The 17,390-nt window shown below is 36.6% G+C and overlaps 1 protein-coding gene across 7 annotated transcripts in view; it reads left to right on the top strand.

Annotated features, from left to right (window-relative positions):
* The window catches only part of PREX2 (phosphatidylinositol-3,4,5-trisphosphate dependent Rac exchange factor 2), a 303,757-nt gene that overhangs the window by 148,950 nt on the left and 137,417 nt on the right, over window positions 1-17,390 (top strand). For all 7 annotated transcript variants that reach the window (XR_006794332.3, XM_064588242.1, XM_064588240.1 and 4 more), the window contains exons 20-23: window positions 3,225-3,361; window positions 6,267-6,384; window positions 8,374-8,558; window positions 10,515-10,676. Coding sequence is in view for 6 of the 7 variants with exons in the window: in XM_064588242.1 (XP_064444312.1) it covers window positions 3,225-3,361; window positions 6,267-6,384; window positions 8,374-8,558; window positions 10,515-10,676 (602 nt within the window). In the remaining variant the exon portion in view is untranslated. The remainder of the gene's footprint in view (window positions 1-3,224; window positions 3,362-6,266; window positions 6,385-8,373; window positions 8,559-10,514; window positions 10,677-17,390) is intronic.

Below are 17,390 nucleotides of genomic sequence, written 5' to 3'. Positions count from 1 at the left end.
TGAGCCACCCAGGCGCCCTCCCTTTTTCTTCTTCAGCCCCTTCCCATGGCCACATACTAGAGTATATCTATAACTGAAATTTCACCTTTGGAATTTAAAATTCCAATATGCCAATTTCTTACTGCAATCTCATCACTTTGATATTCTCAGCTTGTGTTTTGTTTTGTTTTGTTTTGTTTTGTTTTGTTTTGTTTTGTTTTGTTTTGTTTTAATTCATTTGGGACCTCCAGGCTCTGGATCCTTCTCTTTTTCCCCTGAAGACTCCCTTCCTTAGCCAGCCTTATCCCCATGGTAGGTCACCTCAGTCATTCTTGCCAGCATCACCAGGGTCCTCTTGTCATTATTCTTCATGTGCACCATGTCACCTCTTTTTAGCCTTGGATCAACTTAACCATCCTTTTTGCTTTTTCTCCTAAGTAACTGGGAAAAAAACTATCACGGATGTGGAATTAGTGTCATCCCTGTTCACCATCCTGTCTTTTACTGGCCCGTCTTACTACTCAGCAATCTTTTCATGTCTCTGATCACCTCCCTCTTTTTCTTCTCATAATTCCCTCCTGTCTCCCCAGATGAACTTCCTTTTTCACAGATAAATTCAGAGTCCTAGGTATGAAACCCTCAGAGCCCCACACCTTTTTCTGCACACCCACACCTTTTGCTGACTCCACCACCATCACCAGCTTTCTCCCACCCTAGAGGAAGAGGCCTTTTTTCCTTTTTAGAGTTCAAGGTGAATTTCTCTTTAAGTGTTCTAGATCTCATCCCTTCAGATACCTTCTCTGGAGTATTACATTGTTAGGTATCCCCTTCCAGAATTTCAGCCTTTTCTCTTCATTGGATTATTCTAGTACAGGCTGTGAGCATGCTCAGTTCTTTTCCACTAAAATAAACAAAGAAACAAAATGATCTTAAACTAGAACAGCAAACACAGAACCTTTCCCTTTTCCTTGTTTTCCCGTCTAGATCCTTGCTACTCAAAATGTGATCCACAGACATACAGCATTGGCATTGCCTGGGATCTGGTTAGAAATGCACACTCTTAGGACCCACCCAGGACATACTGAGTCAGAATCTACATTTTAATGAGAGCCTCAGATGATTTGTATGCACATCCAAGATTGATAAACTCAGCTCTAGAATGTGCTCTGATAACTTTTATTTTGTCATGAGCAAACTTCCTGAAATGCTGTCTGTATTTTCAGCTGCCCTTCTTTCACTTCTTATTTGAGTTTTAGGCCAGTGCGGTAGACATCTCTCCCCATCTCCCACCCATGTCTCCAAAATCTGTCTTAAAAGAGTTATCATGGACTTGACGGAAAAGTACTATGGACATTGATAACATTTGTATTAATTGAACTTTCTGTGGCATTTGTTTAAACTGACTACTCCTGTTTGCTGAAAATGTTCATCTCTTGATTTCTGAGATGACACTTTTCAGATTTTTCTCCTATTTGTCCTCTGGCAGCTCCCTTCATCTATCGACCCCTTAACTGTTGGCTCTCTTTTCTCTTCTCTAGCTTCTTGTTCTCTAAGAAATCTTATTGATCCTCTTGCTGGAGATTTTTAAATCTCTGCCTCTAGCTCAGACCTCAGTATTATCTCTAACTGAACTTTTCATCTATTCTCTGAACTTGCTTTGCCTTCTGTATTCTCTTTGTTTAAATGACTATCTACTCAGCCACTGAGTCCAAAGGCAGAGGAGTGATCCTGGGGACTGTAACCTCTTCACAAATTCTGTCATCACATATCAAATACTTGATCTTATTTTCCCCTTCTGTAACAAATGCTTCTTTAGTTCTAGTCCAGAAAATTGCAGTAGATGCTTGTGCTTGTGATTTTTGACTTAAACTCCAAAGATCCATCCTCTGTTTTCGGGGGTCATGTCACTTGTCTGCTTAAAATTCTTAAATAGTTTTCCTCATGCATATATAGTAAGGTTAAGGTCTTAGGACTTCACATCAAGTGTGTGAGGACTTCACAACCTGGCTCTGCTTGGCTTTCCAGGGTCTTCATCCACCACTCCCATTTTAAGCTCTCACCAACGGCTCATATGCTCCCAAATATCCAGGTTATTTCTTGACTCAGTGCCTTTTTTCAGGCTATTCTTTCTATGGGGAGTGTCCCTTTTCCCTCCAAGATCTACTTCAATCCAGAAAAACCACTTAGTATTTCTGGAAGTGAATTTTAGTGAGAAAAAATATATATACCATCTTCTTGAATATAAATTATGTTCTCTAAGAAGTTTAATAATTCCTTCATGGGAGAAATTGCTTACAAAAGAAGGCTCTTCTAACATAGGTTTTATAATCACTTATATTAATTATATTCATTGTATTTATTAATGGTGCTATGTAAAGGTTGATTTGCTCAGAATATCAACTAATAATGACTGAAAGTTTCTGAAAATCTTAACTCACTGATAGGATATTCCACTTGCATATTTAAGTCTATATCTGTGCAAATAAATGATGGACAGTTGATGTTATCCTATTAATTTTATTTTCCACCAATTCTGTGGTTTCTGACCCTTTGTAGATATCCTGAATGCTTATTTTACTTAGCAGATCCAGTCTACTTGTAATTGCTAATTGACTTGACTTTTTTTCCCTTAAGAATTTCTTTTAACTGTTTGCATCTTAAAAAATGAAAGTGATTATAGAATTGATGAATCATTATATTGTACACCTGAAACTAATATAATGCTGTATGTTATACTTGAATTTAAAAAATAAATTAAAAAGGAATAAGACTGAGATTTACAAGCTATTGTAAATTTCAGAAATGCCCTTGCAATAAGTGCTACTAAGAAAAACAAATGAAAGTGAACACTATTTTAATATTTGGAGATTTTATAAACTAAAGAAAGATAAATAAGGCATACGTTTCTGGCTTTCCATTTTGCCATTATATATGCATATGTAGAAAATTAAGACTGACTAGACCTTTGAGAGGGAAAATAACTGATTAGCATTATAAAGGTCGCTTTACAATATCCCTTCAAACTCATTCTTAGGGGGATGGGAGAATATTCTGTTAATCACAGTTTGAATGGCCAGATGAAAAGATGAAAAATGTTGAGAGGGCATTGCTATCAGAACCAAATTTTTCAAGAACATACTAGCTAGATCTCGGTTATATTTTAAAATTGCTTTCCTCGTTGCCTGTGTGATAAAAATGAATCTCATTCCTCAAATTTCTGGCAATTTTCTCATTTGTATTTGAAGGAACTGTGGCTGCAGCGGCTGGTCTTCACCCTGGACAGTGTATTATCAAAGTCAATGGAATCAATGTCAGCAAAGAGACCCATGCTAGTGTTATTGCACATGTTACAGCCTGCAGGAAATACAGAAGACCAATGAAGGTAAATTGCCCTGCAGCTTGCCCAGATCTCATTGCAAACTTGCACAGAAGGCGGAAAGGACAACACGAGATAGTGGCAGGGATGCGTGCGGTTTGTACTCCTAAGTTCACACTAAAGCACAGCATCGTAAATCTCACGATGATCGTTTTACTTGCATAATTATTTATAATCAGTTGTGCTCAAGATAATTATTATAATCAGTTATAATATAATTATTATTATATTATGTATATATTATAATATAATAATTATAATATAATTATTTATAATCGGTTGTGCTTAAAATGATTGCATCTTATTGTTAACAGTATTATCACCGGTTTAAAAAGTGCTCTGGGGTACTTTCATTTGCATTATGATGGGAGTGTTCAAGGACCCAACTGTTTATCAGATTGAAATCCAAAGGTTTGAATTGTTTTCTTGACCCTTGCGAATGCTTTAGGACATTTAATGGTCATTGTGTGTCTGTGTGGGTTTTATAGGCTCTGTGAATAAGTTTTGGATATATTTATTTAAGTAATTGGATTTAGCTTTTGAAAGAAAATACCAAAATGTACTTGTCATTACTTAAAATTCTAAGCATTATCCTCTGATTAAATTTCAAGTGCTATAGAAACATAAAATTAGAATCCTAATTTTAAGCAAAGCTTATCCCATGAGGTACAGTGAATATTGGGCTATAAGAGAAAATTCTCTCAAATTAATCAACTAAATGTAAAAGGAATTTTAGAGGAGAGGCTTTGTATTTTTTCCTTCATGCATAGCCAAGTACTCTTCTGGATTTGAAAATATGACTCTGTCCAAACCAGAGAGAGAAGTGGTTATTTTCTCATAGGCCAGGACTGACATCCTGCAAAATACTGAACCTACAAGAAAATACCTCATCAATTTTGCTTATTAATAAGGTCTAAACTAGCAAAGCAAATTGGAATTCATGCATAGACTCATAGGTTATTCTGGTTGATAACGGTTTAATAAATATTTATTGAGCTGTATTATTGAATGAATTTTTTAAAAAGACAGTTCTGATATTCTCAAACCTTTCCCCTTCAATCGGAATTTTGATAAGTAGCCAGATTGATTTGAGTTTCATTCCTTTTCATTTTCCTTGACTGCCTTCTTAGAGAGGAGTTGGTTAGTGAAATGATTAAGAAAAGCAATAAATAGGGGGACCTGGTGGCTCATTGGTTAAGCATCTGCCTTCGGCTCAGGTCATGATCCCAGGGTCCTGGGAAGGAGCCCCGCATTGGGTCCCTGCTCAGTGGGGAGCCTGCCTCTCCCTCTCTCTTTCTGCCTCTCCCCCTGCTTGTGCTCTCTCTCTGTCTCTGTCAAATAAATAAATAGATCTTTTTTTTAAATTTAAATTCTTTTAGCCAACATATAGTACATATTAGTCTCAGATGTAGTGTTCAACAATTTATCAGTTACATATAACACCCAAATAAAAAATATCTTTTTTTAAAAAAAGAAAAGCAATAAACAGAAAAATTCACTGAGTAACCTACTTTATCACGTATCCATTGCCACAAAACAGACTGTCCGAAAACTTAGTGGCTTAAAACAACAGGGATTGATTATTTCCCTTGATTTTGCGGATCGATTGAGTGTTGGTTCCTGTGAAGGCACTGATGTGGCAAATTTGTTCTGGAAACACCTGGGCTCCGCAACTCCCCTCCTCATGTTTTCTCACTCCTGAGCTCCTCCACATGGCCTCCTTTTCCAGTCTAGCGGATTGTCCTTCCTGCATGGTATCTGCATTTGAAAAGGGGATAAACCATCAACTCTATTTATATCATGCTTACTAATATCCCTTTGGGAAAATCAGATGCCATGACCAAGCTTTGGGTCAGTGTAGGAAGGAGCTACACAGAGGTGTGGATACCAGAGCATGTGGTTCCTTAGGGGTCACAACAGGTTACCAAGGTGTATTTGAATGATCAAATGTTAACTAGCATTTGGATAGCAATATAATAATGAAACACAATTGTGAAGTTAAGACAAGAGAAAAATGTAAATTATATCACACTTCAGTAGTGCAATTCAGTTTATCATCTGACCTAGGAAAGGTATAAACTTTAAAGTAAGTCATGCAGACCTGAAAGCGATTACTTGGTGGGCACTTCCTCTTTCTCATTTATTTAGATAAGCCTGCAACTGCTATTTTAATTAAAATATAAGATGATTTATGATATGGAAGGATTAAAAAACAGTTACATCACTTGGGAACCCAATGAAATGAAAGATGTTCTTCCAATTTTCTTATTGGTTTGATTCAAAAAAGCATTAACTGGATTAAATATATGTGTCAGGAGAGCATTTAAGTGGTTTGTATAGTGATAGATGATTGATTCTTCAGAAAACTGTCCATGTGGCATTTATTTTTTTTTTTTAAGATTTTACTTATTTATTTGAGAGAGAGAATGAGACAGAGAGCATGAGAGAGGGGAGGGTCAGAGGGAGAAGCAGACTCCCTGCTGAGCAGGGAGCCCGATGCGGGACTCGATCCCGGGACTCCAGGATCATGACCTGAGCCGAAGGCAGCCGCTTAACTGACTGAGCCACCCAGGCGCCCCGTGGCATTTATTTATTTAAAAATGTAATTTATAATTTAAGATATACTTGAAGCATTTAAGTAAGACACTTGATAAAAACAGCCTATTTAAAAACATCTTTGGAAGATAAAATTTCAAGCCTAAAAAAAATCAATTTGCTAAATAATATAATTGCCATTGACTTTTTGTTAGTTTCTGATGTTGATTTTCTTTCTCTTTCAAATTTTATTATCTTTAAATAAACTAGAAGAATAAATAAGGTTGTCAACTCTCCTAAAGCAGGTTTGTGAAATGGATATGCCTTTTTAGAACCACTAATACCTCTGAGGTTTCTTTCCCCCTCCTCATTCCAGCAAGATTCCATACAATGGGTTTATAATAGCATTGAGAGCGCTCAAGAAGACCTTCAAAAGTCTAACTCCAAACCTCCTGGAGATGAAGTAGGGGATGCTTTTGACTGCAAAGTAGAAGGTGGGTTCCTTCTTTTTCTCTTCATTTGCTTATAGAGTATTCTTTTTCAATGTGCCTGTGTCTAGTCCCTATTATTGAAAATCTTGTATATTCAAGCCACTTTCTTAAATCATTATCACCCAATAGATGTTGTGTAAATACATAAGTAATAATAGCTAGTCACTAACATGTCATAGCTACTATACTTTGTTAGGCACTTTAAGTGTTTTACATGGGTTAACTCATAAAGTCATCAAAAAAGGAAATCTCTCAATAGTGTTATTGTCATCATCCTTATTTTATGGAAGAAGAAATTGAGGCTTATTAGCTTAAGGGATTTGCCCAAGCCAGTAAACTGTAGAATGCAGATTCAAACCCAAGTTATAATGTGTTCCCTTGTTTTGAGTTTAAACGTTGTGTAGACCTTCCTAATCCTGTGTGGTTTAGAAGCTACAATATCAGCTGGAGGGATGCAGAATCTCAGCCCCACCCCAGACCTATTGAAACAGAATCTCCATTTTAACAAGATCTGATCTGTATGTGCACTAAAATTTGAAGCCTGAGTTTAGAAAGTCTATAGTGTCTTTGAAAATACTTTCTTGATTCAAGTAATTTTTACTGTCTTCTAACATTAATTATAATGAAAGAGACAAACTAATAATGTAGAAATGAGATAAAGAGATCTTTTGATAAGGACTCAGACCATTTCCATTTTCTCAGTGAACTAACCAGCAGATTGCTGGATTCAGTGGCTTCTTCACCAAAGGTAAAGGGATGGAGGCAATTAAAGTTATGTTTGCATTTGACAAATACCTTGAATTATTGTTTCAACACTTTTTCACAGAAGTCCTTGAACCCTCTCTTACCTTTTTTCTGTTATCTTTCCATTTACATTATTAGTGGATAACTCTGGACATTTTTATTGTACTATTAGGTTCTTCCAACCAGCCCAGTTACATAATCCCCTATACACACTTATCATAAGAGGGGGGAGCACTCAGCAAAAACTCTGTTCCCCCCACTCCTGGAAGGCCACTGGGTACGAGCCACTAAGATCATGGACGATATTAGAAGTATTTCAACCACATTGGAGCACCAAGGTTGTTATGAAATACCAACTTTCTTAATTATTTAAACTAGGACAAATCTCAGGACCTTATCGTGAGGTCTTTATTCCTCATTTAGAGTTAGCTTTTTTTTGCTCATTATTAGTGCCACAGTGAAAGGGTTGATGAGATGCTCTGATAATTTATTTCTAGCTCTTCTGGGACTCAGTTACTTTAAAATAAACCATTATTCTGCTTTTGCCTATTTTATATTTACTATTTCTGCCATTCTAGGACTTAATTGTTTTTAGTTAACTAATACTCTGTTTTTGCTAATTTACTATTTGCTGTTAGGTTTCTCAGGAGTTTCCTGCTTGAGATTTTAGGTGTTTTTATGCCACTGACTGATTGTAGGCCAAAAACCGATAGGAAGACAGTCTAGATGAAAATGTTATTATAGCGAACAATGACAAATTTTCTCAATGAGCTATCTGCAGAAGATGTTGTTTGGGAAAATTCATGCATCCTGTCTGCTGAAAAAAATGATTATTGCACCTCCTTTCTGCTTCTTCAGAATGGCTTTATATGTTTTTTTCTGCTTTGAACAAATATTCATTCGATGTTTGAGGCAGTTTTAGGAGCCCTGACTTTTAAGTCATGCATGCTTCTAATAAAAAATATAAAATTGTATGTATAATGTTTATAATGGTATAAATAGGCATACATATGGTCCATAGACCAAAATGGATGTGCAAAGACTAGTCATGTTAGAGTGGTGAGATTTGGATCACTTCAACATATTTTTTTTTTTTAAGTGTTCTTGTTTTTAAAAATGTTAACGAGACCATCGGATTTAGCCATCCTTTCAAGAAATCTTTAAAAATTATTCGGAGAGACTCAAATTCTTTGAAGAGACTAACAAACCCTTCCTGAATTTGCTGAATTAAAATTGTCTCTGTTCCAGAGGTGATTGACAAGTTTAACACCATGGCCATCATTGACGGGAAGAAGGAGCACGTGAGTCTCACAGTGGATAACGTGCATCTGGAATATGGTGTCGTGTATGAGTATGACAGCACAGCTGGGATAAAGTGCAACGTGGTGGAGAAGATGATCGAGCCCAAAGGCTTCTTCAGCCTCACTGCCAAGGTATGCGTGATCCTGGCCAAACAAGGGATTTTGTTCTAAATAAAGTCACTGACACCCTCCCCCACCTCCACTTTAAAAAATGTAAATAGCTGTCAGCTCATTCAACTTTCTTTCTTTTTTGTCCCCCATTACTCGGTATGCGTACAACCTTTCTTTTTATCGATCTCTTTTGGAGCAGGGTGTGAAGTTAGATGGGACTCTTGCCCAGGCAAATGTTAGTTGATTTGGCAAAGGCTTCTCTGCATTTAGTTAAGTTTGCTACATCTGTTGATTCAGTGTCATGAATACCTTTCAGATGGTTTTTGTGACAGGTGGTGCTTTTTTAAATGTAGATAATCCTCTGAAAAGTATTTGAAGTCATGAAATGTATTATAAGAAACTTCAAATTCTGCAAGTCTCATGTTTATTTCATAAAATTTCGCAAAGCTTAGAGATCCATTTATGAACAGACCCTCAGACATTTATGTAATTCTTAGTTGGGAAGGATATCATCCTTAGTCTTTAGATTAAACCAAGATAGGGAGGAAGGGAGTTTTCATCAAATGGATAAAATGTGGTTGAGAGGTGACCCTGTGCTTGCTTTTCATGATTCTTCCAGTAGGTAAATCAGTAAAACTCCTGTTGGACCCTCCCCAGGTCTGAGCTCTAGTATTTCTCATGCTTTTCTATCACCTGGTGAGGATTCAGGTATTACAAGTAAGAAATACGACATATAGCTTCACTACTTTTATTTTTTCATGTTAACCCTTGTTTTATATATGAGTGGTTGAGATAGATTATGCACTATTTCAAAAATTATTTTATGTTTTTGTTTTATATTCTGAAAGTCAATTTTCTGAAAAAATTCCATTATTCTATGTATCTTTTGATATAGAATCTGTATTTTCAAAATGCAACCCCTTATTATTACTAAGGCAATCCATGTAAGAGTTTGGAACCAGTTTATTAGCATTTTATCTCCTTTTCTAGCTATTTCAAATTTGCAGAGTTACATGGATTATTTTATATATATGAAATGTATAAATTCTGTAAATATTTCCATTCTACACATGAAGAAAAGAAAATCAAAGAAATTAAGGTATTTAACCAAGATCACACAGCTAATGATAAAGTGAGCTCTACTATCTAGAGTAGTGATTAAACAAAAAGCTCACACTTTATATTCTATAAGTCAGGGAAGTAGAGGTGGTGAGGGAGCTCAAATAAACAGCATCTTTACACTGTATCCCTCATTCAATATTATAAAAATGTCATGTAAGGGTGTTACCAATCCTTGCAATCTTTGAACAGTCATCAATATGACACATAATTAATTCAACTCACTGGAAATTCTCAGTGATCAATAGTGTGTATATACATAAACACACACAAGTGCTGTCTTACAATTGATTCAAATTGCCAAAAGGATTTATTAATTGAATACATCATATGGATGCTTTTATCTGATGCTTTATCAGATGGAGCTAAGACACTGCAACTATCATTGATATTACTTTAGCAAGAGAATTTCTTATTTATTCATTTCATCAGCAAACATTTGTTACATGCATTCTCTGTGCTGGCCTGCCAATAGAAAGTAAGGATGGTTTTGTTGGTTTTCCTTAGTTTTTGTTGTTCTGCTACCAAATTGGGGAAAAAAATGTTCTGAGTAACTCTGACTAAAATATAGGCAATGTGTTACCACATCAGAGCATACTGATTTATCCAGCAGGGAGTCTTTGAAGTCCACTCACTTCCCTCAGGCAACCTTTTTTAGTTGGCAGAAGGCAAGACATGAGAGGCCAAACACACAAGCCCATCACTTCACTCCAAGGGCTTTACTGAACATAGAAATCCCAAGCAGCTCAGGGAAGTGTGCTGGGTAGAGTCACCCTGTGTTCTAGAATTGTGAAAATTTTACTTGGCTAATTTTGAAGGTTTTCTTTTCTTGTTTTCTGTGTGTGTGTGTTTCTACAGATTCTTGAAGCCCTGGCTAAAAGTGATGAACATTTTGTACAAAACTGTACCAGCCTTAACTCTTTAAATGAAGTGATTCCTACTGACCTTCAGAGTAAATTCAGTGCCATTTGCAGTGAAAAAATCGAGCACATATGTCAGAGAATATCCAGTTATAAAAAGGTAAAAGTTTTATATATGTATTTCCCATGTAATTATTATTTAAATTATTTAAATGTCCAATTTAATTCAATTCTTGATATTTTCATTACTTATTTATGTACCAGTTTATTGAAATAATAACATTTATATAACATTTAAGACTTTTTTAAATGCCTTTACATCCATTAACCTTATTTGATCTTTATAAACCTGAAAGCTAGTTCATTATTCCACATTTTCCAAATATAATAAGTGAGGCCTAAAGAATTAAATTACTAGCAAAAGATAGAGTTGGGATGTAAATCCAGGCCACATAATTATGAGTCAATAGTTCTTTTCCTTTTCTCTCAACAGAGGGAATAGAACTCTCAATCAGAAAGTACATGGAACCCAGTCTGTTTGAAATTGATTGATTAGAACATTTTTCTGACATATTTATTGAGCACATTTTATATGCCAAACACTGTTCTTGGTGCTAGGAATATGGCAGCAAAGGAGAGAAGATCTTTCCTCTCAGGATACTTATTTGAGTGGGGGAAGCAGCAAAGAAGTAAATAAATCTTTACAGAGGCCCCAAAGCAAAAAGAAAAAGCCAGGGTGGTGGTGGGGGGTGGGGGGTGTGGTTAGTCATAAGGTTGGAGGCTTAAGCAAGGACCAGTGTGAAGAGCTATGGAAGCTTTTTACCTTTTGGAACATTGGAAGGAGTTTGGATTTTCTTCTCACATCAATGAGAAACAATTGGAAGCTTTTAAACAGGGGGATGACTTCATCTGATTTAGGTTTTTAAAAGAAAAAGAAAATCCATTCCTCTGTAGGAATGGATTGCAAGGGACAAGAATGGAGACATAGAGATGAGGAGGAAATTGTTGCAATAGTCCCAGTGAGTGATAATGATAGCTTGGCCTGTGGTGAAGATAGGAGAGACAGAGAAAATTAAATGGATTTGAAGATATAATTTCAAGGTAGAACTAATAGAAATTGATCTCCAAAATATATCCTATAGTTTTTTTTTTTTTTTCTATTTATATCAATAGGAGACTAGCTAATTAAATTATTTCCTCAAAATGAGGCTGGTTGTTTAAAACTTGGTACAGCCATTCTAGGAAACATTATTTTATCTCAGTGTTTTATGAATGTGAGTTAAGTGTGTATGTTTTATGCTCCTGATATACTATGTAAAAATAAGCCCATATATGTCCAGATATGGCTATAGGAGAATAGAGAGATACAAGAATGAATACTTCAACATTGATTACCTCAGGTAGACTACAGACAAGGGGAAGAAGGATCACCATGTTTTTCTTTAAGACTCCCTAAAATGTTTAGCTTGTGAAGTTGAATATGTATTGCTATTTTAATTTTTTATAAGTCCATTCACATGAAGAAAAATGATACTCAAGATCACTGCTTAACTGTCACATCTGTTAATCCTCTCTCCGTGATTGCTGACGTTAGGTCACCTATTTGAGTTTGGGAAAAATGCCATGTGTATGCCTTGTTGAACCTGAAGGACAGAAGATTCTCTTTTTACTTCTCCCTTCTGTGTAAGATAGGACAGTGTTTTGAAGTAAAATTTAAAAGGTCTAAACAAATGCAAATTAGTATTCCTCTTTGAGCACATTTTGAAAAGAGAATCGTTCTACTTCAGAAATGAATTTGTATGAAGTGTGATAGGGGTTTGGGCAGATTCTAGTTGTCAAGCTTGTCAGTGTGTGGGGTTCATTTCTCTTTCTCTTTCCATTCATACAAACAACAGAAGTAGTAGAAATAGCTTAAAGAAATATACATGAACAAAAGTAAACTATGTAAGTAAAAACAAAATATTAGGATGAGGGTATATTAGGTAAGGTATTGATTCAGCTGCTGTAAGAAGGACCAAGATAACACAGGCTTAGAACTGAAAGCTTATTTTCACTCACATGAAAGTTCAACTGGACTGGAGTCCATTGGGGTGGGGCTTGATAATATTCTAGGGATCCTTCTTAATTTTTGCTGTCTCCCCTAAGACATTGCCCTTTCCACAAGGTCCAAGTTGGCTCATCAGCACCATGTCTAAGTCATAGTCCCTCAGAAGAGAAAAGAAGAAGGAGAGAGTAGAGTTTCCTGTTGAGGGCATGACCCAGAAATTGTACGCAACATGCCTGTCATATCCAATTAGTCATTTAGTGAAAGCAGGCTGAGAAATGTTGTCTCAAACTGGACATCCATGTGCCCCACTAAAACTCAGAGAATTTTATTAATAAAAGGAAGAAAGAGAGAATGGATATTAGTGGAAAATTAACAGGTACATTTATAGGTAAAGTTATATTACAGTGATGGTACAGACCAGCAGGGGAAAAAAGGTCATACGGTCAGCAAGTCCTAAGACTCTAGTTAGTTGCTAAAGTGGAATATTATATTTGACCTTCAGCTTCCTGATAACCAAAATAAAAAAAGAAACATAGTCTATTACATATTTATCAGCATCCCTGTGATTTATACATGTTTTTTAAGAGAAGCAAAGCTTTTCTTAGACTTGAGTTCCAAAAGAAATCTCTCACACTGAATTTCAAAGAGGCGGCACCAGGAAACGTCAGGGCAGTGCCCGTAAACATGTCCCTGAAAAAGAAATAGTAATTTGTTTTATGTGACAGATATTTTTAATACACTCTTCAATGAAAGCCAGTGGTATGGGTCAAAAACTCAACTTCACAGAAACAAATTTGTTGCAGGATGGGGCGGGAAGAATAGGGAAATATTTACTAAATGTGTACCTATTATGTTGTCCATTATTACTTGAGGATGGCTGCCCTCCCACACTTATGATCTGCATCGTAAGAAAGGTCAAAATACATGAGGTAAGTAATAATAATACTGACTACTTAACCTACTAGGAGGTACCACCATAACAAGTTGGCTGTGTTGGCACCACATACCCTGCTCAAGATGATGGTGCTCCCTGGAGTTACATTGCACACAGCAGTTTACAGCAGTCTCCTACAGGGTCAGGCATTGCATAGATATTTTACAGTTTTCATATGCTCTATAATTTTATCAACACAGTGACATGAGACATCATCTATTTAATTGATGAGGTGACGGAAGCTCAGAGTGGTCAAGTAACTTGCTCAAAGGCACGCAGCTGGGCACAGCTGTGGAATTTGAACCTTGTTCCCTTTTATTATAAATCCGGTTTTTGTGTGCTTACCTGAATTTGACACTAGGCTATACAGCGTGTACATTGTTCAAATTCCACAGCTAAATTCCACTACACAGCTAAACAGTATGGGTCTGACTACAAGGGCAATAGCATTTCAGTAAAGGAGAAATCATTGTGGATGGAATAGTCAGCAATTACTAGCTGCTGCAAGTTGGAAAAATTTGTCAGAGAGAAGAGAAGTAGAGATGGCATGCAAGTACAGAGAGATCTCATAAGTGAAGAAAGAGAGATCTCGTAAGTGAAGGCAAAGATGTAGAAATGAGACGGATTTTATTGATGAAGAATTGGCATATTGCCTAGACTAGAAAGAAGGGTTCAAGTTGGATACCATTAAAAAGAAAACTGACAAAATCTGATTTTTCTAGTGATATTTTAGAGTGACAAAATTATCCGATTTGTTTGTGAAAAGTGCAAATCAGTGATGACTTGGTCTCATGGAGAAGCACTGGGGATGGAGAGAAAAGAATCAGTTCAAGTGGTACATAGAGGTAGAACACATCCAGCTCTATGATGGATTGGTTAGAGTGATGAAGGTGTTACACCTGGGTTTTTAACAAAAATACAGTTTGTGATAAACTGGAGAGTGTATGTTGGGGGTAAGATTAGGATTAGAAGCAGATGGGGTAGGGTGTTTCCCCAAGTGTTGGGGATTCTCAAAAACATCATCTTGGCAAGTAAATATCTTCCATTTTCTTGGAAGTAACTAAGAGCCTAGAAAGCTTTTAAAGGAGAGATGGACAGGCTAATGGGCAGTGATTTTAGATGATAAAAATAATACCACTGAATGTGGAAAACTCTTGTATGTACATTATTGTTTGAACCTCGGAACAGCCATATGTACTGAATACTCCTACCATCTGCTTCGTTCACAGGGAGATTAAGAATTTGCTTAAGGTCACTTAGCTAGCAAGTAGCAGACTAGGTATCAGTTTATGGAATGCTGTCTCACTTACTTTTATTTTTAATTTTATTTATTTTTATTTTTTATTATGTTAATCATCATACATTACATCATTAGTTTTAGCTGTAGCGTTCCATGATTCATTGTTTGCCTATAACACCCAGTGCTCCATGCAGAACGTGCCCTTTTTAATACCAATCACCAGGCTAACCGATCCCCCCACCCCCTCCCCTCTAGAACCCTCAGTTTGTTTTTTAGAGTCCATCATCTCTCATGGTTCGTCTCCCCCTCCTGCTATCTTTTTTTTCTTCTTCTTCTTCTTTTTTTTTTTTCTTAACATATAATGTATTATTTGTTTCAGAGGTACAGATCTGTGATTCAACAGTCTTGCAGAATTCACAGTGCTCACCATAGCACATACCCTCCCCAATGTCTATTTTTAATTTTAGAAATAAAGAGAATCTTGTAGTCAACTAGGACTTAAGCACTTTGAAAGGTATCCTTTTCAGCATCCCTTATTGACCATACACATATTTAGAATAAGTGACTATCTTTCTCACTAGATAGAGAAACGAGGTTAGCAGGAAAGTATTTCAGGGATATTTTTTATTTGAACAAAATTCAGATAGCTAAGACAATAATAGCCTTACTAGGTTATATAAGGTAAGCTCCATTTGTGTATCAAATGCATGTCCACAGAAACTATAGCATTTGTGAATATATATTTTTAATTTCCACAAATTTACTTTTAAACTATTATTAGTAACATATATTTTCTTCCAGATGAAGGCTTCAAACACCCCTCTTTTTGTAAAATAAAATGTATCCATAGAAACTAAAATCTCAAAGAGGCTGGCTTTCCTTTATTTTGACTCTAAAAGTTTTAGGTTTTAAAAATAGAAACAAGTTGATTTCTGCAGTTTCTATAGCCAGGCTGCTGCAATCATAATTGATTTTCTGGCCAGCTGTATAGGCCACAGATGTTTTTTAGCACATGTATGAGAGAAGTTCAGACCTTATGCTGGAGACCTGAATGAATCCTAAGCAGGCATTTGATCTTCTCTGAGCAGGATGTGTGGGTGATCCAGACGTTAAACTATGCACTGTTTGGAGAAACATTCTTACCCTGAATCGTTCTTAGAACCGTTTTTAATTCTAGATTCAGTCTCTGTTGGAGAATAATTCCATAATTGGGCTTATTTTGTGTATTAGGGATACTTCCTCCATATAAATATTTAATGAGCTTTCAAGAGATAGTTCCTATTTACACAAAAATATTACATGTAGGAATCCACAGTCTTACTTGAAACATTCCAAGTACCTTTAGTTATTAATGCCACATAATCCTCAAATTAATCTGTGGATCAGGAAAATTGGGGGTAAACTTTTTCTCCATGTCCCCCTCCCCTCCATACAGAATTTTTATAACTCCATGCCAGTGGGGTTTTACACTTAAATGAAATGGGAGACTGCAATATAGTTGCTTACCTTTGTATTAGTTTTCATTTTTAGTCAGTGACTATAACTGGATATTAATGTGTTGTCATGGTTAATAATTTATGAATTAACTACCAATGCAATAGAAACCTGCAGCTCCATTTCTGAGAATCACTTATTCATGTCAATCTACAAATATGCTTTAATATCACCTAGATTAAAAAATATTTCCTTTGACCCCCCCCCATATTTTTCTCTGCCTTTTGTTTCATTTCTTGAACTCTGTACTGAGAAGAGCTCCCTATACTTGCTATCTACACCTGCTGTCTCACTCACCTTTCATTCTTAACACACTCAAGATGGGCTCAAGTCCCCTCCACATAACTGGAATGGCTCTTTTTAAGGTCAGACAACCTATATTTTGCCAAAACTCATTCACTGTCGTCAACCTATTCCTTGTTTTAGTGGCATCTATGTGGTCGACCTTGTACCTCTAGCAGTTTTCTACCTATGCCTGGTTTTGTCTTTTTCCTGGGTGGTTCAGTCACAGTGAGTGTCCTATCCTTTTTTCTTCTTTTTTCTCTGACCTCTTCATGCAGCAGAGCTCAGCATTTGCTCCCTCCCCCTTTCTCCCACCACTCTCCATCCCCTGATGATCACATTCAATCTCCTGGCCCATCTGACCTCTCCATTTGGGTCTAATAGATATCTCAGACTTCTTGTGTCCAAAATAAATTCCTGATCCCTGCCCTTCTTCCATAGTTTGTCCTAGCTGCTGTTTTCTCTACCTCAGAATGAGACCCATCTTCTGCATTGCTCAGTCTAGAAACCTTGCGCGCATTCTTTACTCCTGGCTCTCACATAGCATTCTCTGGGCTCCACCTTCACCACGTGCTGTCTTTCCTCACTGCTTCAATTACTGACAGCCTAAGATGAGCCAACGTCGTCTCTCCCACAAGTGGTCTTCTTGCTTCCACCCTTGCCCACCGGCAGCCTATTCTGAGGGGCTGTGACTCTCAATCAAAGTAACAGCTAAATCCTTCCAAAGGCCTCTGAGCTCCTAGATAATCTGTGCCTTCCCTGTACCCATGATCTCCCTACCCCTGTCTCTTCTCCCTTCCCTCTCTGTGTCTGCTCCAGTCACAGTGGTCTTCTTGATGTTCCTGGAAATATACCATCCTTGGGGCTTTCGCATTGG

Source organism: Mirounga angustirostris, unplaced genomic scaffold (genome assembly GCF_029215605.1).
Source record: "Mirounga angustirostris isolate CCGP_5_RB_7025 unplaced genomic scaffold, mMirAng1.0.hap1 SCAF_4, whole genome shotgun sequence".
In the NCBI taxonomy this organism is placed as follows: domain Eukaryota; kingdom Metazoa; phylum Chordata; class Mammalia; order Carnivora; family Phocidae; genus Mirounga; species Mirounga angustirostris.
This window is presented reverse-complemented; position numbering and strand designations above follow the sequence as displayed.